This window comes from Pecten maximus, chromosome 2 (assembly GCF_902652985.1).
Source record: "Pecten maximus chromosome 2, xPecMax1.1, whole genome shotgun sequence".
Lineage (NCBI taxonomy): Eukaryota > Metazoa > Mollusca > Bivalvia > Pectinida > Pectinidae > Pecten > Pecten maximus.
Genome location: NC_047016.1, coordinates 36,051,216 through 36,072,662, shown reverse-complemented (window position 1 = coordinate 36,072,662; position 21,447 = coordinate 36,051,216). Strand labels below are relative to the sequence as shown.

General features: G+C 34.9%; 2 protein-coding genes across 3 annotated transcripts; one reads left to right on the top strand and one right to left on the bottom strand.

The window, feature by feature from the left end:
• Positions 1-593: 593 nt before the first annotated feature.
• LOC117321921 lies at positions 594-9,443 on the bottom strand. 2 transcript variants are annotated; one of them, XM_033876548.1, is made up of 14 exons: positions 9,324-9,443; positions 8,392-8,478; positions 7,143-7,231; positions 6,719-6,790; positions 5,995-6,127; positions 5,419-5,516; positions 4,658-4,726; positions 4,075-4,201; positions 3,552-3,797; positions 2,590-2,730; positions 2,140-2,250; positions 1,818-1,871; positions 1,498-1,520; positions 594-732 (listed from the first exon to the last, which is right to left on the bottom strand). In XM_033876548.1, the coding sequence occupies exons 1-14, from the start codon at positions 9,400-9,402 to the stop codon at positions 691-693; spliced, it is 1,371 nt and encodes a 456-aa protein (XP_033732439.1). In that variant the 5' UTR covers positions 9,403-9,443; the 3' UTR covers positions 594-690. The 2 variants fall into 2 exon arrangements, with proteins under 2 accessions (XP_033732439.1, XP_033732440.1); XM_033876549.1 differs by having other exon boundaries at positions 9,328-9,433.
• Positions 9,444-12,327: 2,884 nt separating this feature from the next.
• On the top strand, positions 12,328-19,687 carry LOC117321923 (di-N-acetylchitobiase-like). The gene is made up of 7 exons (XM_033876554.1): positions 12,328-12,492; positions 13,785-13,929; positions 14,232-14,443; positions 15,009-15,180; positions 15,497-15,594; positions 16,802-16,969; positions 17,281-19,687. The coding sequence occupies exons 1-7, from the start codon at positions 12,352-12,354 to the stop codon at positions 17,494-17,496; spliced, it is 1,152 nt and encodes a 383-aa protein (XP_033732445.1). The 5' UTR covers positions 12,328-12,351; the 3' UTR covers positions 17,497-19,687.
• The last annotated feature ends 1,760 nt before the right edge of the window (positions 19,688-21,447 follow it).

Sequence of the window (21,447 nt, the reverse complement as noted above, 5' to 3'; positions counted from 1 at the left end):
TGTTATACACTGTACAACATAACATCAAAATATCCACAATCGAGGAATCAAAACGGCACATGATTTATGTAATATTCTAGATCTTTACTGTTTTTATGTGTTTTGTCTGTTTGCTTATTTTGTTTTTGTTTTGATGGGGTGCTTTAAGATGTTACTGAATTATCATTTAATATATAAACATACATGTACACATGGGATGTTATTTACATCAGTATTAACGCCGATAATACATGTATATCTAATGTATCATGGATTATACCGATGAATACACGTGTTTAAATAAGCCTGTATAAATCTGGATATCGATCAGTGTTAAACCGGATATTCTAACACTGTGATTACCGTGTATATAACAGTTAACATTATGTCATTTTAGACCGCACTTTTTATTGAAGCTTGCTTTACTTTAGGGAGAAGTTAACCAAAGGTAAACGAAAGATAAACAAAGATGGTGAATTGTGGAACTAGGTTTCTCTTTCTGAAACGACGGGAGTAGGGCTTCGATTGATCATTGTCACACAGAATTGGATTATCACCGATCGTACAGAACATAAAATAATGTATAAAAGCGTGAATAAGAGTCAAAATCTCCCTACAGTTTCGATAAAATAATTTCTTTATTTTCGAACTTAATAACAGAACTTCAGAATTAGTGACAGAGTATTGCGTAGTAGATGTGTGACGCCCATTTTAGTGTATTGGCTGTCGTCCTCGGCCTTCAGTGTCATCAATCTGAAAGAATGCCATAGTAAGTAACAAAATAGAGACTATGTAATGGTTTATTGGAATCAAATGACAGGTTTCCGTCAAATATCACATATATTCTATTCGTATGAAAAGATATCGATTTCTACTAGTGCTACTTACATCAAACACTTGAAGGAAAGTATTGAAAACAAAGAAATTTTCTGAAATCTGAATCAGAATACGAGCTTTAAGACATAATTTACAAGATAACAATTGACCTATCGTGTCGGAAACTGTTGGGTATAAATTCATTAAGCATTATATTTGCTTTACACTAGGCCGATCTCTGATAACATTATCGACTTACAACAGTTTTACATTTAAAGAGACGACTAGATCACAAGCGTCTGCTTCTTGTTAGTATTAATAGCAGAAAAAAAATATTAGCCCTACTCCTACTGTATAGTATGAGTAGGGTCATTTCTTTTCTATTAATACTAACCAGAAGCAGACGCCGGTGGTTAGATTTTCATTTCACAACGGATAAGAGTGTTATCACACTTAAAAGTATGTTACAACGTCGCCCTTTCATTAACATTAAATTTCAAACTGGATCATTATTATCATCATTATTAACGTTACTTTCATTAAGATTCAATCTTGAACTGAATCGTTCATTTCAAAGTTTATGATCACGCAAGACTCAGTGCACTATGATATAAACAATTGATTATTAAACTGTAAATTTAAACTACAAACATGTATTTTTTTTTGCAGGATTGGTGATTAATCCAGCTCTAGTGTACTTACAGCTAAGTCGCTGTTTCGTTTTCCTGAAAAGAGAAAATGAGAACAAAGTAACAAATAATACAAATACAGATCATCAAAACATTGTTTTAGTCATTTCCGAGGTATCAACACTTTAGACAAAGCAGCTGTATGATGTCTTTAACATCACTGACGAGTCCTAGAAGGACTAAATAGTTGTATGCTGCCCCTAACATCACTGACGAGTCTTACAAGGACCAAAACAGCTGTCTTAAATATCTTGTGTCTTATGTGCGATCATTTAATACAATAATTGAGATGTTTCCGAAACGAACCGGTGAACAAGTACCCCTGGTACATACCTACTAACACTGGCACTATTCCATCCTGTGGTTGAAGCACGGGCGTGATCGTAGCTACAAATGATAATAATACATATGAGAGGAAAATAATATTAAAATGAAAGCAAAGAAGTTGGAGGCATTGCCAATGGACATCCTGATTTCAATAAAGTTGCAACTACACATACATACCATCATCACTTACACCAACGTAATGTACATTTAATAGCACACTTCGAATGATTAGTATCCATATCATGTAAACCCGTAGTTTGGTTACATATCAAACCTACTAGTATAGGGTACGTTGGGCAAGTAGGGACAACGGACATCTGGTACTTACTTGGTGCTGGTGTGCTGACAGTTCCTGGTGTGCTGACAGTTCCTGATGTGCTGACAGTTCCCGGTGTGGCAGTTGTCTGCCCTTGTGGTCCTGGGTGGGTAGGTAACGGGGCTGTGGATGGAAGAAAATAAATAGCGTTGGTATTTCAAAACCGTCTAAGTGAAAACTTAATGTATCGTAATCATACAATATTATATTTGCAAAATTACCACCAAAATCACGATTTGTTTTTCATTGCTTGTTTTTACTTTTAATGCAGTATACACATGTTCTTAAATTGATTATTCGCGTGAAAACGAGAACAAAATGTTACCAGACGTGAAATATGCCATAGACAAGATATTCCAGTATCGATTGAACTAATAAGTTCCTGGTTTAGATTATGATCAACATATGCTTGTATGAATACATTTCCATACCAACTCCTGTGAGAATAGGTAAACTACGTACTGCAGAATCCACAGTACTTGACACAGTAATACACTGATGTCAGTGTTATAGCGTCACACAGATGGTTAGTTTGGTTTAGATAGTCACAGACGTTCTCAGCACCACGGTCTTTGCAGTTTTCTGACGTTGGTATGGTTATATCTGTATTCAATATAAAAAAATAATCATCATCGAGAAATACAGAAACTTTTATGAATGCGTTGAGAATGGTAGTTTGATTACAGTAGTTGAATCGCCGACAACAATTAAAACAGTTCAATAACACACATAAGAATGGTATAGCAACGTTGACAGCGTCAGTAAAAAAAAAAACAGAAAAAAAGAAAAGAGAATACAGACAGTAACACTATAACGAAACCATAATTCCATAAAAACGAAAGCAAACTAAAACAAAAATAAAGCTTACATCAAGAACATCGAAAAAGTACAAGGACAATAAACCCAGGTGTTTCGAAATAGTGAGCGTCTTCTTAATAATCGATACCCGCCATACAAATCTAAGTCAAATCTAATAATATCCTCAAAAATAAGAACTAGGGTGACAATAGAATCACCAAGCATTATCAACAAGCATGGGACAGGTCATATCACACAAGGAAATCGACTGTTTCTGAATGAGATGATGATGTTCACCATACAAATTTCCCATTGTCTTCATCAATCTGCATCCCTAGAAACTTGCCAGTATTCGACATCTGTCACAGAATATCGTGATAATGAAAGGTTCTTCCTATGTGTCTGTTATAGTATCTAATAACTTTAGAGTACTCTCAAGATTTCCTAGATATTTGGTTATTTTGGACAGATATGTCGGCCTTAATGCTGATTTTCTGGTCTGAAAAATAATGTTAAGAATACACCGCAGGTTGGAAAACAATATAATAAGATTTTTACTTATTTACTCGATCATAAAATTTTAAAAGTAATATTTTCAAAATATACGTATTAACATTTATACTTACTAGCAGATGAAGTAATCGGTATAGATGTGCTCGTTGTCTTAAACGGTTCCAAAGTGGTCTGTGTCATTAGTGTTGACAATGTCAGCGAATGGCTAGGCATCGACTGTGTAGTGTGTGAGGTCTGTGAGGACGGGTTGGACGATGGAAGCGGTGCCGCTGTGCTTGTTGAAGATGAGTTGGAAGGTGTGGTAGACGGTACTGTCGGATGATGACAGGTAAACCCAGATATGACTTTGGGTAGTGGTTCTGTAACCAAATGCATAGAGGGTAAAAATTAAATGGTAATTGCTGCTTTATGGAAGGAAAGTTTTGATTTTCAAAAGATTTTTGAAACAAAAATAAACATTCAGATGCAAAATTTTCTTTAAAACTATTGTCCACAAACCAAAAAACTATTTTTAAGTTATTTCTTTAATATCTAGGCCACTTTGAGATGGCTATACTGCTGTGATATGGCATACTTTAAAACTCCAAATTATCATTATAATACATTATAAGAAGAATCATAAATAATGAAACATACGATCTACTACTGGCCAATTGCGGTTACATAAATGTGTGTCGCAGCAGGTCGAGGCCAGATCGATCTCACCTACATGGTGAGTGACGTCACGTTTCCCTTTACTGTTGTTTTTAAAAGCATTGCAATACTGAAATGATATAACAATCGAAATATGAAACATTTCATTGTTATTATATTCAATTCGCAAAGATTATAATCATGTACCCAAGTAATTCTTCCGGACCAATTGTATTTTGATTTTTTTATGTTGACCCCATCTTTACAAAACATTACAAAATATTCATGGACATATCCGTAACACCGTCACCACTAAATCAAAATTAAGCGTCTATTTACAATATGAATCGTATACATGTATGCCCATACAATGTATGTATTAAAATATGAAAAACCTTGTACAATCCATTTCAAGTAGATGTTGACATAGACACTAAAGTTGATACCGTTAAAAAATGCAGGGTATCTTACTAAAATGACATCAGATAGCAGACAATCACACGCTAGAATTCCTGCCCATTTTGTGCTGGATATACATGTTTTAGCGCCAACATAACAATATATTAATACATTTAGTGTTTCCTACCGTCGTCTCCTCGCATCCTAGTTCAAATCGGAGGCCTCCAGCATGAAATACCCCATACGCTACGCATTGCTGCGACAAGAAACAATAGCATTACCTAATAACTGTCTCACAAGAGTCTTAATGATACCATTCTATTTGGTTAGTTTGAATATGTCTATCAAAACTGTGTATGTCTGCGCATGCGTTGGCAATCAACCTGGCCGTTTTAACAATACTGATCGAAATACAAGATATTGTTTAATTTCTAAGTCAATGACTGAGAAAGAAGATGAACAACATGTTATATATATTTATATGTAATATGTATAGCAATTTAAGAAAGCGCCTCATTAAAAATACTACTGCCCAAAACATTCAAGGTTCAAATTAATACAGTTATAAAGTGTAATACATATCAAAGAATAAAAACGTTTTGGCAAATTTATTTTCGAAGCTAATAAGATCCAATCTGTATATCTGTATAATCCGTGTATTTGTATTGTTGTTCTATACCAATATTATGATTGTGTTGTTTATAATATGTACTCATGGATCGTATGGCCTACAGTCAATAAAGGAATTGAATTGATGCAAGACATTTAATTTTGATTTATCAGCAATCATATGAATAAATGATTAAAAACTTCACTGATTTGTATAGGTAAGACATAACAAACTAACCAATAGAAAATAACTACGTCATACACCAACGAATTTGGATATGTGACTCTTAAAATCCAATTATATCTGTATGTGAAAGTTCTCACAAGTATTTAACTTACCTGTGAGTATGGACAATTAATCAATTTGTCACAATAGATGGGATCCTTTACGGCATCACAGGCAAGGCATCGAGTAGAAGGTAACACCATCATGTCCTCTGTAACAACAAGATTTGTATTCAAATAGCATGACAGATCGTCTTAAGCAACGAGTCTGAATACTGAAACAACAGTATTCAATATAAAAAAGTCAAATCGTCAGTAACAGCAACAGGACTGACTATTATTATGCAATATCATGTCCTATTCTCTAAAGCAACAGGTCTAACTACTAGTATTCATATACAAGAACATGTTCTCAGAAACAACAGTTATATTCATATAATAGAACATGTTCACTGAAACAACAGGTCAACATATTTATATCCAAGAATATTCCATATACCCAGGAACAACAGATTTAAGTATTGATACACTAAAACATATATCCTCTCAAACAACAGTTTTGAATCTATATACATAAACATAGCATAGCTCTAAAACAGCAAGTCCGACTTTTTCTATAAAAGCAATACAAACTGATAACGTTTTCTATAATTGCAAAATAAACAAATTTTACAACCTAAAATGCCTTACCGCTATCAGGGCAGCCATACAAATTGCAGAACTCTCCCTCACAACAATGATGACAGGATAATGTGGAACGCTTTTTCACATGACTATTGTATCCGTGCATGGACTCCCCGAAACACGTCATCTGGTTACACGTCTAGAATGAGATTCAAACGACTGTGTCAGCTAGTGTTTATACATCCGTTGTGATATGGTGATTCGCAATAATTTTACGGACATATTAAAAAAACATGTTTCTCTTCTTTTTTTCTAGGAGTATTCGTTCTACCAAATTGCTTCAAATTATGCATTGATTTAGGTACATGAACAAACGCATACGTTTTTTTCGTCTAAGATGGAATATCAATGTTATTGGTACGATTCGGTATATAGGAATATGTAGTAATATCATACACGTATAAGATAAAGAATAGTTCATGACTTAGAGATAATAGGTTGGAATATACAATAAAACAATAACGCCCCCTTGGTAGTCTACTGCACGAAAAGTTAAACACAATCAAGTGTCTATACGTTACTCAACAGCACATTCTGTGTATTATATACAACCTAGCATACTCATGGATTATCATCACTTCTAGATCTAATAAAAACACTGCACCATGGGATCCTGTCTACATTAGACAACATTGTGCCCCACAGCGTATCAGACAGACAGTTCCATTGCACATAATATCTAAATGTTCATATAAATTATTGAAAAAAAATCCAGTTATGACGGGCTTACATGACGTGATCGACATCCTGCATTGATGACTGGCCAACCAGATCGCAACATCTCTTTTTCGATATAGCATACCTGGAATAAATGTAGACTTTAAAATATATTGCAACGTTTATAATATAGTATGCACTATAGGGTTGTACAAAAGCACACGATGAATCGCATCGTTAAATATGAATTTTGTAATATATATAGCATATTATCACATAAACAACAGCAATGTAATAGACATAATATAATAGACAAGATGATGACTTGTGGACAACAGTATATGATTTTTGACATTTTAATTTTTTTTTTATTTCATCTGATATCTTCATATCAATAATGCAATTATCCTAATTGATTACTAAATATTAATGAGAAATACATATTGTCTTCGTTTTCTTGTTGGGGAGTTGCTGTCCATGCTGAACCACTGTCTTACCTCGTGTGGCGCGCATGTGACCACCTCAAGGCAATCTATTATATGTTCAGCACTACGACAGTACATACATCGGTAATGGTCGTGAATTGCTGAAACAAATCATATTAGTCACATTTGAAAATATAATGCAAAATGTTATTCTAGTTATAACTGATTTTATGATATACATGGACCAAAGTAATATTAAGTTATCATTGCATTGGATTATTTAATTATTATTATTATCATTTTGAAATATAAGGGCATCGCGTAGTTTGATGAAGGCGTCATTTTGTGATATTATTGATTAAAGCTACATACAACAATATAATATACTATTAATGTACCGGGTATTTAAGCCGGAGAAATTATTGATGCTTCACACTGTACTGTGAAGCATTAAATATAAAGTCAACTATTTTATCAACATGAACATCATTTAAAATCCTTTGTAAACAATCTGCAAAATCATTCATATATTTCATGCTAAAGCAGCAAAGAATACCGACATAATAACGCGACCATAGTTTTAACTAAAAATCAATAAAACGAAGGCACAATATGAGCAAAATTATATAATTGTATGGAGACTCTTGAAAAAGTACAAGGACCAGGTGCAGCGGGAAAGTAAGTGTTGTACAAATCTAGGTCAAATCCGGGTTAAGTCACATTCTCAAAACTAGTGTGGTGTCAACGAATCCACTCTAGGCATATCAACAAGCATCGGACACGTTTGACTTCATATCGCATAAGGAAATAGAATATTTCCAGGGAAAGCAGGAATGTTACTATTTAGAAATGGAAAGTTAACAATCGAAAAATTGTAATCATTATGCTTATCATACAGCTTAGCTGTAAGATGCCTCATTTTGTTACGTTATAAGTAAAGATCGAGGTAAGCGGCTGATGTTGATGAGTCTATGGTGTCCTTGACAAGTTCTACATGGTATATCCGATCGATAACGTCATGCGAAATTGGACTTTGGCATATCTGTGTTACTTGTTCTGATAAACTTTTCAATATATCAGCTTCAAAAAACAAAACAAAACAAAAGGTGGCCATCAGAGGGGCAGGGTTTGCTTCCTTGGGTATGCTAAATTAATTTCATCAATGATTCATCAAAACTTCATGGCATGAAGTTAGTTCGTTCGAAACGAAAAAGTGCAAATATAATCAACGGTTCGCGGAAAACTCCGGCATGTGCTTGTATTTCTCATGTTATCATTTAGAAATACATGCATATGAGTGCGACATGATTGGGTATCGTACCCGAGTTGTTGGCACTTTGTGTTGTCGTGGTTACAGTATCACTTCTCACGTCACCAGGAAGTAGAGCCCAGCACAGGAGACCCAGCACTGAAACATGTGATAAGGCATCATTCGCTCAAAACGTTAAAGATATTGATGAAGCAAAACTGGAATTTCCATATCTGCTGATACCAAATGAATCCCCGAAAACTTAGAAGATAGAACGGAAAACATCGTAGTTTGTATTTAAAGACACGAATGACAGTATAGTTTGGAATTTATCAAACAGGGTAAGTTTCATATATAATATAATTAAGGACCTTTGATTCGGTTAATATGGTGTTATACCGACCGGTTAGATATTTGATTCTGTCAGGTTGGTATAACACCATATTGGCCTCACCAAACTTTTAGCTTGTAACTTTTATCAATTCATGCTAATAAATCCACGTTACATTGATACATATGCAGGATTATATTTAGCTCACAGCTCGTTATCAGGACGTTCTAGGATTTCATGAGAAAGATAATAGCATGACATCATTTATTTATGACGTCACATCAATGTAACTACGTGTGCGTGAACTAATATCGATGACAGGAGGTCAAAACAGGTCAGCTACTTGTTTACCATCCTGGCTGTCATTTCTCACTTTATATAAGAAACTTTTCTCGTGATAAAGTGAACAGACTGTTAATGGTTTACATAAGAGCCAAATTAAATCTTTGCTAATAATGATGTACAATTATCCTTGTTTTCCACGTTTCTGATTCCACTGTAATCCAATGTAATCGAGGGACGTATAATCAGATGTTGACCGATCGTGTCATGTCTTGACCCAATTATTTGTTGGGCATATCCAGGATCTGGCGCACGCCTTGAAATGCTACTGACAGTAGAGGCAAATGAGAGAACTGTGATGTTTTCCCCTTATTAATTAGATATGACGTACCTACCACAGGTGACCAGCCTCCCCGCCTTCTGGGTCGCGCACATGCCTTTGTTTTGTCACACAGGTACGTATCAAACATAATGAACAGGAACACTTTCTTATCAATGTCAGCTGGTTAGACTAAAGGAGCAGTGACGTATTTAACATAACCGAGATAATTCAAAGATCGCCAAACTCGGTGACAATAGCATATTGCCACAATTTAATACATTTTACCTAGACATAAATGACCTAGTTGTATCATATTGTAATTACCAAGAATATGCTAATTTGTCATAGATATTTAGAAAATAGAACCTTATCAGCCATATAACTTCTATTTCTTGTATTGACGACCTTCGTGAAGAGCATAACAAGTTCAATATATAGGCTACATGTTTGGGTTTTTTTTCAGCTAGTATTTCAAGGACATACTGCATAATTTGACGTGGTTAAAGGTGAGGTCTCTCACAGTCGACCATACATTATATAAAGTCATGTTCTTAATAACTTAACGACAAATGCATATAAAATTGAATAATCTTATAACGTGTTTGTTGCTGGGTATATATTTATCAATTATTAACCTTTGAGGTCAATATGGTGTTATACCAACCTGACAAAATCAAATATTGACCCCTTGATTCTACCTGGTCGGTATAACACCATATTAACCGAATCAAAGGTCCTTAATTATTATTTCAGATATGAACTTGTTAGAAAAGGTACAAATTGCATTATTGTTGTCTTGATCACAGAAATTTATATAGGGACGTTTTGGCGTCACAATGATTATGATCTCATAAACACGATATTGACTTAGTGTTTCCAAAAAGTTACAAACATATGGTCAATATCTCAAAATACTGACCTCCACGTGACCAAGTTTTTGCCAAATCGTTAGTGAGACCATATCTAATATATCAAGATATGTCAACTAATAAAGTATACGCTATTCATACTCTAAACCACTTTTGCGTGAAATCTCCAGAAGTAATAACACAAAGTCATTATAACTAAAAGCAAAAACCTATTATATTATATAAATAAAATATGTTATGAATATCAACAAGGACTAAACAACTGGTCAAGGCACACTACTGATAAAACTTTAAAAAAAAAAGTTTCTCGCATCTGGAATTCTCATCGATGAAGAAGAAGACGCTTACCCTTCCCGAACATGTGGATTTATTCGTCTTGTACTTTTTCAACGTTTACCATGCAGATCTATATTATTGTTCATATCTCGCCCTCCCTTTTGATTTGAGTTATAATCCCGGTTATTATGTTGGTATTCTCTGATGTTCTTGTGGAGCTTTGCTGTTTTGTTTACATATGACCGTTTGACGAAGAGTGTCACTATCTTGGTTGATGTCTCTGATTACGTATTCCAAGTTATTGCGTTTTGTGATATTTTAGTTTGTTTACATACGATACAGATCTAGGGTGCGTTAAACTAGTATAATGTTTCCTGATTATGTTCCTACTGTAACGTTCGACTTTCAGATTGCATGGAGTGATTAAGTGTTTTATGTAATTATAATAAAATGCAGGTTTTTGTCTTTGTTCTGCATATTATTGAATTCTAATACTTTCTCATTGAATTGCTCTCTTATTTCTATGTAACTCGCACTTTATTCGCACATACTCTTAAAATGTTTCTCTTTGCTATATTAGCACGTACATAATTATATACATGTATATTTAATATATAACAAGTTTGTTTTGTACACGAACAGAAATTGAAAGCTTAATCTGTGAGCTTTCGAAAACGTCAAAGATATTATATCAACATTCGCAGCCTATTATTTTATTATATCAAAAGCATTTTAAAACATTATGAACACTCATAAGTAGCCCGAACATGTCAAAAGGATTTATAACAAAAGCACCCACTATAACTATCTCCTCTTTGAAGAAGTAAGCTACATTATAGGTCGATTTCATCTTAACTAGAAAACGGCAAATCTCAAATGTGGCACCATCGTCAAAGCCCCTGTCCAGCACTGTATCATTAAAACTACACTAATGATATCAATTCCAGAGCTACGTCACTCTATCACAAAGAATTGTAATTACAAGTACATGTATAACAGTTTTAAGTAAATTACCACAAAGCTCTAGGTCATTCCAATGAATACCATAAAAGACAATCCTAATTAAGAACATTTTTACCAAAATGTTGTACTTTGAAAATAAATACTAGTAGTTAGATGCCCACATTAGCCGGTTCAGGTCATTGGTAACATTTTTATACAAGAAATTACCCCTTTAATGAGGGTTATATCAAAATAATTGAATTTAGTTTATAACAAGTATATCATTGGCTTAGAAATTTATGTTATCATTCCATAACGTAAAAAATGACGTATACGTACGTTTATAACGTCGCTTTTGATTGGCGGATGGAGCAGCGTAATGATTTGTAAGAGAAAAGAGTTCATCAATAAAGTGATTTTTAGATTACAAGGATGAAATCGAATATATTTCTTTATGTTATGAGGTTATTACACAAAAAAACTGATAAGCAATAAGCATTTTATTTACAGTACACTCCATTTTGTGTGTTATAGCTCCATAACATGAAAAAATATATTCAAGTTAATTAATCCTGAATGAAACCTTCACTGAAATTCGATAAATCATTTTGAAGTGAACTTTGTAAGTCTACATATCTTTAATAACTATATATAGTCTAGATCTAGTAGAACTTTCCTATGCCCAACGCACGAGGCCAAAAGATGTTAAAAATCTGTGGGTGTCAGTTTTTGGGTTTTAAATAACATTTTTATCTCATATTTCTGCATTCAAGATGTAGTAACTACGCCCCCCCCCCCCCCCCTCTTTTTACGCAATTTTCATTTCTTTATTACGATTGTAACTGTGATATGTAACTTATAAACATGTTATTGCTTGTTGTGAAGAGTGAAGAGTTTCCTGCTAAATTTAAACAGTTTAAACAGACACCGCTTTACACTGCCACTACAAGCAGGCCGGTATTACATTATGACGGGGTTCAATTTGTGGTTACACCGAATAAACACATACGATGGGACGGTGGTTCATACTTGTTGTTTTGTTTGTCCTGTTTATTGTGACATGGGGAGCACCCCAGACATCTCAAGAGGCAGACTGTCCCTGCTCCAACCCAGAATTTTGCAAGCCAATAAAGGATACAAAAAGAAAAGAGGTAAAATCATTTCAATATTGCTAACTACAGTGACACTCGAGACTGTCGACAGCGTGGCCAGTATTTCTCCGCTGTAAAGTATAAATTGCTGTGTAGTGTGTATACGTATATTTGTAACTCATAAGGTTGATTAAATTGGTCGTATTAATGTGTTTATTGATAGTATTAGTATACATTTATCAATATTGAAGATATCGGTATACTTCCGCTATACTACATGGTACCGTATTTACTAGAGTAAACATACCTGAATAATTGGGTCCGTGAATATTTAAGCTAAAAGATAATTGATAATTTGATATTTAAATGAAATCAATTCAAAGCATTAAGAGCTAAAATGTGAAAGTTAAGAGTAGGAATATAAAATAAAAACAAATTTAATTAATCGATACTTTGTTGAAAATCATGCCCCGGTTCTACTCCTATACGTATATGAGATCTTATTCCACCTGATTACATTGGTGGATAAGTTTCCTGTCGTGTAAACCTCTAATATTATTGGAGTAGCCCCGGTTCATGCTCGTCTGTTCAGTGTGGTGTTTTCATTTTGACTACACATAGCATCTTTTTTCCGTGTCTGTGTTGGTAAACTACGTCAAAATGACAACATAAATGCATATATATGTACATGTGTTAAGGAGTTTGTGATAATACTCTGATGTTTGATAAATTTTACAATCGTTGATCTATTTCTATAGATACAGAGATAAAAAAAATATTATCAAAAACTTTTGTCTTGACAGCTTTTCACTTCAGCCTATTGAATATCAACTAATAAGTTTATATATATACCCCATTCGCTAGATGTTTTCATGTTAGATAATATAATCACGTGCTTCCAATTGTATCACTTCACATATTGCAATGCATCATTTTATGCTGTAGACCTATTATTTACTTGTTCTGTTTTGTCTTGACCTGTGCCTTGTTATTGGTGTATTGCAAAAATACTCTTGATATACATATATATCATACCAATAAAAGTCCTCTTTTGCAGGATTGTACTGTAGGTGGTGAATACATTTGGGATAATCTATTTCTTTTCTGATTAAACAACATTCCTATTCCTTATGTCTCTCTTGACACTGCCTCACTTTTAGTCTTCAATAGAGCGTTCGTCAGTTCAATTGCTGAGTGTTTTCGACAGGATGCTTCAGTGGGATGACACTATAAAGTTAAAATCAGTTCCGCGCTATCACAAGGAGACAATCACGAACACACCACAGCCTCCTAAACCACAATAAACAACGGACGTTAAACAATGTAAAAAGCATACTAATCTTTATTTACAGGTGTTCGTGTTTTCGTTAAGTAAAGATATCGACACATGGCAGAAGTACAATTGGACAAAGATCAGCACAGTCGTCATGGTTGGTTACTATAGTGATGACATGATGTGTCTCGCGCATAGTAACGGGGCTCGAGTTGTTACCATAGGTACTTCGCTTTTGCAATTTCCCTTTCGTGTTACCATTTCAAGTATATTTTACATGTAAAGAGTTATTATTGTGAAGATTAACCAACTTGTGCTGACACTGACATTTTAAAGAATTTTAAGGATTAGATCGAACATTTCATTATGTACCCAAGAGCATATCTGCCCAGTGAAGTGTGACATTTAAGTCAAATTAAAAAATCAATGCACTGGGAAATGTATGATATATTGATGAGAGTTTATTTTTAATTTTCACAAGGTGTAAAGTACGGTAAAGCAATTATTTTCTTACGTTTGAATCAAGCGGGCGTGCCCACTGACTACCTCACTAATGCTACCCTTCAGGAGGAGTGGGTGGTCAAGAATCTGGCTGTCGTCACACAGAAACACCTGGATGGAATTAACTTCGATTACGAGAGTCCCATTCCGGCCGACAGGACCGACATGAGGGACGGATATACCGCACTGGTCAGACTGACGTACAAAATGTTCAAAGAATACAACCCCTCATTCCAGGTCAATATATAGACTTTGAGATATGAAGCATTTTGAAACAATTCAGTTACTCTAAGTTTCCAAGTGTTACGGAAAACTTAGGGTCAACTTAGTACATTAGATGTTTAGCGATTTATATCAAATGCCCATACCGACCAAATGTGTCAAACTGATTTAATCAAAAATGATATGAATGATTTCCTTTAACTAATACTGAATCCATTAACGGTATCCCATAGCATCAGCAAAGGTAAATGGCATGAAATTAACCTAACTAAAACCTCTGGAAAATAAAACTAAAATGTAGAATCGGAAGATTCTGTGGTTGACAATATTTTTTTTCTGATGCAGTGAGTGATTTGTAGATATGACATACAAATCTACGAGAGGTATAACTCTGTCACTTCCACAGTCTAATTGAACACTATTTCGAAAAGACTAGCATATGTATTTTTTTCTAAAATGAAAGTAAACATATGTGTGGATACGACGTTATATTTGTATTGCAAACATATTAGATATTGGGCTGATTACTGACGTAAGTATTGAATGTGTTGACTGACAGAACTCTTTGTTTGTGGCACAGATAACAGTAGACGTGGCATGGTCCCCAGCTTGTATTGACCAGCGTTGCTATGACTACAAGACTCTAGCCACAGTGACCGACTTCCTGTTTGTCATGTCCTATGACGAACAAAGTCAGATCCGGGGCCCATGCGTGGCGTTGGCTAACTCTGGATTCTACAAAACACAATCGGGTAATCGTCTGGAAAGAATAGCCTAGCTAAATTCTAATACTAGATGAGCTTCTCTTGGTTTGAAACGTAGTCTAGAATCAGCAATATCCCAGAGACCAAATCATAAAACTAAATTTTATTTATAATTCTGATATTCTAGAGAATAGCGTCCTGTATAGCAAAAGCTGTCGATGTAAATGCCCGTTTACACGTCTTGTATAGTAAGAGCTGTCAATGTAAAAGCCCGTTCACATTGCTTGTGTATGTTCACTGTACATGCACGATATCTTCTGTTCATATATGTTTGTTATATCTATCATGTAACTTCTCTATTTAGGCTTACAGAAGTACTTTGCAACAGGAATACCATCCGAGAAGCTGGTACTTGGTGTTCCCTGGTACGGATACTACTACCCCTGTGTGGCTGTGTCACAGGTATGGCATCATCATGCACAATGATATTGCAATCTTGATGCAAACTCATCTTGGGGACTCAAAAATAGACAAAGAAAAACTTATAGACTCAGAAATCTTTGAAAGGTTCCTCAGGTCGAAACAAGGATCCAGATCGAGTTAAATCCATTCGGTCGCCACTTGTCTTTCAAAAACACGTCCAAAAGACCAGCTGTGAGCGATTTTGCCTCTTGGAGATTTCATTCATTTTCAAGAATTCTGCAAGCAGCGTTACTTTATTCGCAAATTTGATTCCACTTTCCGGTTCTTGACAAGGGTGTTGACTCTGCAACTTACTCCCGATATACCGTGAGCTTGTGTTCAAACGGCACTACGACTGCTCGCCGAATGCTCACAAAAGGTTTCAAATTGTGTACTTGGCTTTCCTTTGGGTTTGCAACATACCATCGTCTATAATACACTTTGCGCATATCAATATCAAAGTCCTTTTGGTCTATTTCGAGTGTTTGATTGCCTCCCATCACCAACACTTTAGGCCCTTTGTATGACTGTCGAGTCCTAAAAGGATAAAACAGCTGGATGATACAGTCTAATCTAAGTTGGCTTTACTGTTTTGTTTAGAAAAGTACTGATATCATGTACGTCTTTTATAAAGCTCTTCATAAATATTCAATAATTTCTAGTCATCAGTTTTGTTCGTCAATGCAGACTAATAGTGCCATACTAAATAATGTTGGAACTTTGTGAGGTCCACAAAGTGTAAAGGGGAGTATTGTATTGAACACCATTGGTTAGCGTGAAGTGAAAAGGGCGTATCGTATTGAACACCATTGGTTAGCGTAAGATCCACAAAGGGTGAAAAGGGAGTATCGTATTGAACACCATTGGTTAGTGTGATATCCACAAAGGGTGAAAAGGGAGTATCGTATTGAACACCATTGGTTAGCCTGAGATCCACAAAGGGTGAACAAGGAGTATCGTATTGAACACAATTGGTTAGCGTGAGATCCACAAAGGGTGAAAAGGGAGTATCGTGTTTGCAGAAAGGTTATGACTGTGCCAAGTGTTCTCAGACAGATAAACATTATTTTGTAATAATAGTAGGACACATTTTGTTACATACTTTTATGTTGAAATTGTGGTATACTTTGTACTGGACTAATATACATTTACTGTATGTTCATGTCATGATGTATAGACGCTGTGAGATGTTTTGCACTTAATTCAGGATAACACATGTAGCATCAAACACGTACCGTTCAGAGGAGTAAACTGCAGCGACGCTGCTGGTAGAGAAATGAACTACGGCTTTCTCATGCGGATCATCCAAAATTCGACAACCGGTCGGCTGTGGGAGACGTCTACTCTTACACCGTACTTCAACTACAAGGAAAACGTATGTATATAAATAACCATGATTACAGTGATATTTCTATAACTTTGCTGAAAGTCTTAATAGTCTGCAGTCGTGAGATGCAACAATATCCGTGAGATTCAACAATAGCCGTGAGATCTAGCAATAGCCGTGATATTCCACAAAAGCCATTTCGATCCCTATGTAGACGGAGTTTTCTTTGGCCCTGACGCCCCTACACCAAACTCGGTGTAAGGACAAGATGAAACTCAGACTAAGTACAATGTAACTTGTGATTTTGAATATTTAACGATTGTTGTGTATTGCTAACTGATAATTCTGTGTTTTATCAGGGCACAACTTACCAGATCAGGTACGACGATCCTGTCAGCTTGAAGTTTAAATTTGACATGGCGCTCAAGTATGGCCTGCGGGGAGTAGGAATCTGGAACGCTGATGCATTAGACTATTCTCAAGACACACCCGAAGTCATTCGTCAGCGCGCTCAGATGTGGCAAGCCTTTCCCGACTACAAGAAAAGTGAAATTACTATACGCAATGATTTTTAGCTCACCTGGTATGAAGGACCAATGTGGGTTTATGCCATACCGTGGCGTCCGTTCGTCAACAATTGACTTCTTCTTCTTAACCACTGATCAGAATTTGGCCAAATTTGGTAGGAAGCATCCCTAGGTGGCTGGGATTCAAAGTTTTACAAATGATAGGGCTACCCCCACCCCACCCCCAGGAGCCTGAGGAGCGGGGCCAAAAGGGGCCAATTTGGCAATATTAACGACTTCTTCTCTTGTAAAAATATGCCCTGTGGTCTTTTCCCAACACAAGGGACTTACTTTCTTTAAACACAATCATATTGAGTCTGGACTTCGATCGTTTCTGAGTTATATCTTTGAGATCCCTACCCCATAACCATATATAGCATTGTTAGACATCAACAAAGCTATTAACGAATTGAACACGAACATTGTTTTGACATTTGCTTAAATAAACCAGATTAGTGATATAGGCCATTTGGACCTCTTGTTTTGATATCTATGAGCATTCAGAGATAATTTTATTTTCTGTAAAGGCTTATATTTATTACTAATTTACTATCAAAGTCTCAAACTTAAAACCTATTATATTCTTCACTTTGTAAAATATATGATTACAAAAAATTGCCTGATCTATTCTGATGATCACAGATCTCCAATTTGGAATCATCAGGTGTTGAATCGCATGCTTCATTATTGTACACTGGAATTTCTTCAAACGAAAACTTTTTTATTGATAAACAAGACTACAATTCGTTTGATCACAAAGTCTTATGTCAGCATATTATTTCATTTGAAAGAATTGGAATTACAAAAAGTGATTGTTTGAAGAAGTGGCTGAGGACAATAAATGAAAAAGATATGATTCTTTTAGAAGCCCGTTTCGCCACCAGAGAAATATTATTCCAAACATTATTTTTTATACAATCATTAGCTTGTGTCGTTTGCAATAACGATGTTTAATCGGACTCATAAAAACTACAAATTAATAGAATTTAAAGAAAATTTAAATGTATATTTTTGATATGCTTGTATTTATATATGTCGCGTAAGTGTCAATATAACAATTTGATATTAGTAAAACTTTTAGATATTCTCAATACCAGAGCACATGTTTGAATTGTGTGGTTGTAACCGACCACATAGTAATTATCACGAGGTATATGTTGTTGGGATCTTTAAAAGATCGTGTTTTATACAATATGGTAATTAATATTGGGTGTAAGTTACCTTCTGTAAACGCATCAATTTGGCGCATTAATTTCAGCGCATTTTAGATTTTAATATGTTACCAGGTAGCGCTTTGATGCATTTGCGTACCCAAATTATTTCTATAGAAACAGTTCATAGAAAGTGCAATTAACGGAATCATAATTCATTTTCATGCTTTCAGCGCGAAAATCGCTAAAATAAGACTACCACTAAAATATGTATGTTTACGGTTTTCTAAAGACCAGAGCATTGATATATATCTGCCTTGCAACTTCTGCTTTGATACTATACAGGCCAACCAGCTGGTTATGTATTCGTCTAAGTGAACATGACTTTATTGTTGATCGGGATGATACTTTTATTTCAAAAGGTCGTGATATGTACAACATATTGTGCCTGGCCATATATTTATGTTACCGGTTAAGGTCATCGGGATCTTTGGATTGGTGTTTTATAAAACATGGTAGTAACATTCCCTCTTTGTTTTGTTTGACATGTTATTCGTGATCGATTTCCTTTCTTTAATAAAATGTTATTTTGATATAAATATTGCACGCAATCAATGCCGAAAACATATCATGATAAATTAATGTTAAAATCCAAGCTGCTATTGTCTATTTTTCGATAATGAGTGTTTATAATCTGTTGAAAGCAAAATCTTATCGTCTAGCAAGGAATCTCATCTTTTTTGTTTGGTTTTAAACCATTGATGTTTGTTTATTTATTTCATTGATTGCAGTTAATTGTTGAAAAAAAAATAAATAAAAACAGGTAATTACCGAAATCTTCAACGACATGAGATGAGCCTCTAACTACAGATTACATCGTGATTTTACTATACAATATATTCACGGACAATGTGTCTTTTTGAGCTTTGCAATACATTGTATTTTACTGAATATATAATTGTATAAACATATATACACGAGCATTCCTTTATATTAGTTGTGATATGTGCCTTACTAAGATTTGTATGTTAAATAAAAAATATGTTTAACTGGTTGGTTTGGTTTATTTTGTTTAACGTCCTATTAACAGCCTGGGTCATTCAAGGACGTGCCAGGGTTTTTTTAACTGGAAGATGTATCTTTTTCTCATAAGTTCACGTCAGGCATCGTAATTTGTAATAGTACGCTATATTTAAAAAAAAAGATTTTACGTAGATCTGTTGTCTCATTATATTAGCATTGAAGTTGTTGACGGAAGCTAACTCGCCAACCGAAGAGGGTGGCTATTATGATTTGCAGAATGGAGGCGCCTCATTGATTCCTTCGAAGTTTATCGAAAAGTTTCAAAACACCTGGTTTGCATAAGATTAGAAAGTGAACATGTACATACAAAGTTTAGATGATCACATGCGCTGCAGTTTACAAAAACATGTTAAACGTGTTCGTCGGGTACCCACGGTTGATTGCACTACATTTATCACACGTGATTCAACTTGGTGAAAAATCCTCGTTTCAATAGAGGCTATTTGATTGGCTCCGTCACATTTTCCTATCGGAATGTCGGACAACCAGATTAATAATTTCGTATGCAATATCACAGTGTTAATATCGAGTCTGGGCGTTATAATAACAGCCCTAAAAATCAGAGGATTTGTACTGTCTGTGATAAAAATGACGAAGAGGATGAAGTACAATTTGTACTTCTCTGTCCGGCATATTCCAAATTAAGGGCGACATACCTCAACAAGTAATAACCAAGTGTGTATAAGTATATTGAATTATTCTCGAGTAAAAGTGTTAAAATTTTGAATATGTTGAGTAAGTATTTATTTCGTGCTACAGCGAAAAGAAAAGCCCTGCTTGCAAGTAATTAAATTGATCTTCGTTTGTTGATATTATTGATTCATCATTTTTCATCAGTGTCACTGTTGCTTCTGTAGCTTTTTATATAGTATGACGTCATCCGTTATGACGTATCGTTACTATGTATGATGTCACGGTTTTGTCATATAATTCAATAAGTTGAAACTGGTGAGTTTACAGTGTATATTGATAACACAATGTAGTTACAACATGTCTTGTACATCTCATTAGTATTGATGGTAATATTGTCCTCCGCCATCTTATGCTTGTCTATGTCATGATAATTACGAAAATGTTTGTACTGTTCCCTATATGCTTGTTTTGCATTTGGATGAAATAAAAAAACTAAAATATCAAGTGATAAGTGCAGCATAGCGTAATGCAATCAACACGGTGAATATCCGACGATGGTTATTCAAGAGGGAACTTGAAGTATAAGATCCTTATGCAAAATACGATGCTGATTTTGCTGATGGTTCAAACTTGTTCAAGTTATAACGATGATTTCTGCTCGTATGAGGATTTCAAAAGACCACTGCAATATGGCAGTTCTGTAAGCGATTGACAACAAACAAATGATCGGACTTTGATAACAGATATGTAAAAAAAAATTAACAACGGTTCACCAAACATTGGACGTATAAAGGCACATCAGTACAACACAAGATTTCGTTCGGAATTACAATGCTACTCTTCACAAATGATTGCAAACGATGTAGATGGTATCATTAAAACAAAACTGTTTAGTTACATGTGTAAAAGTAGAGAGTATAAGCTCACCTTACTATCTCAGACTAGCGGGAATTCCCCTTTAGCCTAGCGGCAGGATGTTTGCCTTTAGAGCGAAATGTAGTTCTAAAGTTCGAATCCGGCACGGGCAAGGTATTTTTCATTACTTCTTCCTATTACAGATTTAGTGTCGTTGACCACTCCAAGTGAAAGCTAT

What these genes read in the sequence shown, in the direction of transcription:
- LOC117321921 (XM_033876548.1), bottom strand. Translation starts at nt 9,402, where the DNA reads ATGTTTGATACGTACCTGTGTGACAAAACAAAGGCATGTGCGCGACCC. An exon ending in CAATTGGCCAGTAGTAGATC is followed by an intron (nt 3,798 to 4,074) that starts GTATGTTTCATT and finishes ATTTGGTTACAG; the next exon opens with AACCACTACCCAAAGTCATA. An exon ending in CAAGTACTGTGGATTCTGCA is followed by an intron (nt 2,251 to 2,589) that starts GTACGTAGTTTA and finishes TTCCATCCACAG; the next exon opens with CCCCGTTACCTACCCACCCA.
- LOC117321923 (XM_033876554.1), top strand. Translation starts at nt 12,352, where the DNA reads ATGGGACGGTGGTTCATACTTGTTGTTTTGTTTGTCCTGTTTATTGTG. An exon ending in AATACAACCCCTCATTCCAG is followed by an intron (nt 14,444 to 15,008) that starts GTCAATATATAG and finishes TTTGTGGCACAG; the next exon opens with ATAACAGTAGACGTGGCATG. An exon ending in ACTTCAACTACAAGGAAAAC is followed by an intron (nt 16,970 to 17,280) that starts GTATGTATATAA and finishes GTGTTTTATCAG; the next exon opens with GGCACAACTTACCAGATCAG.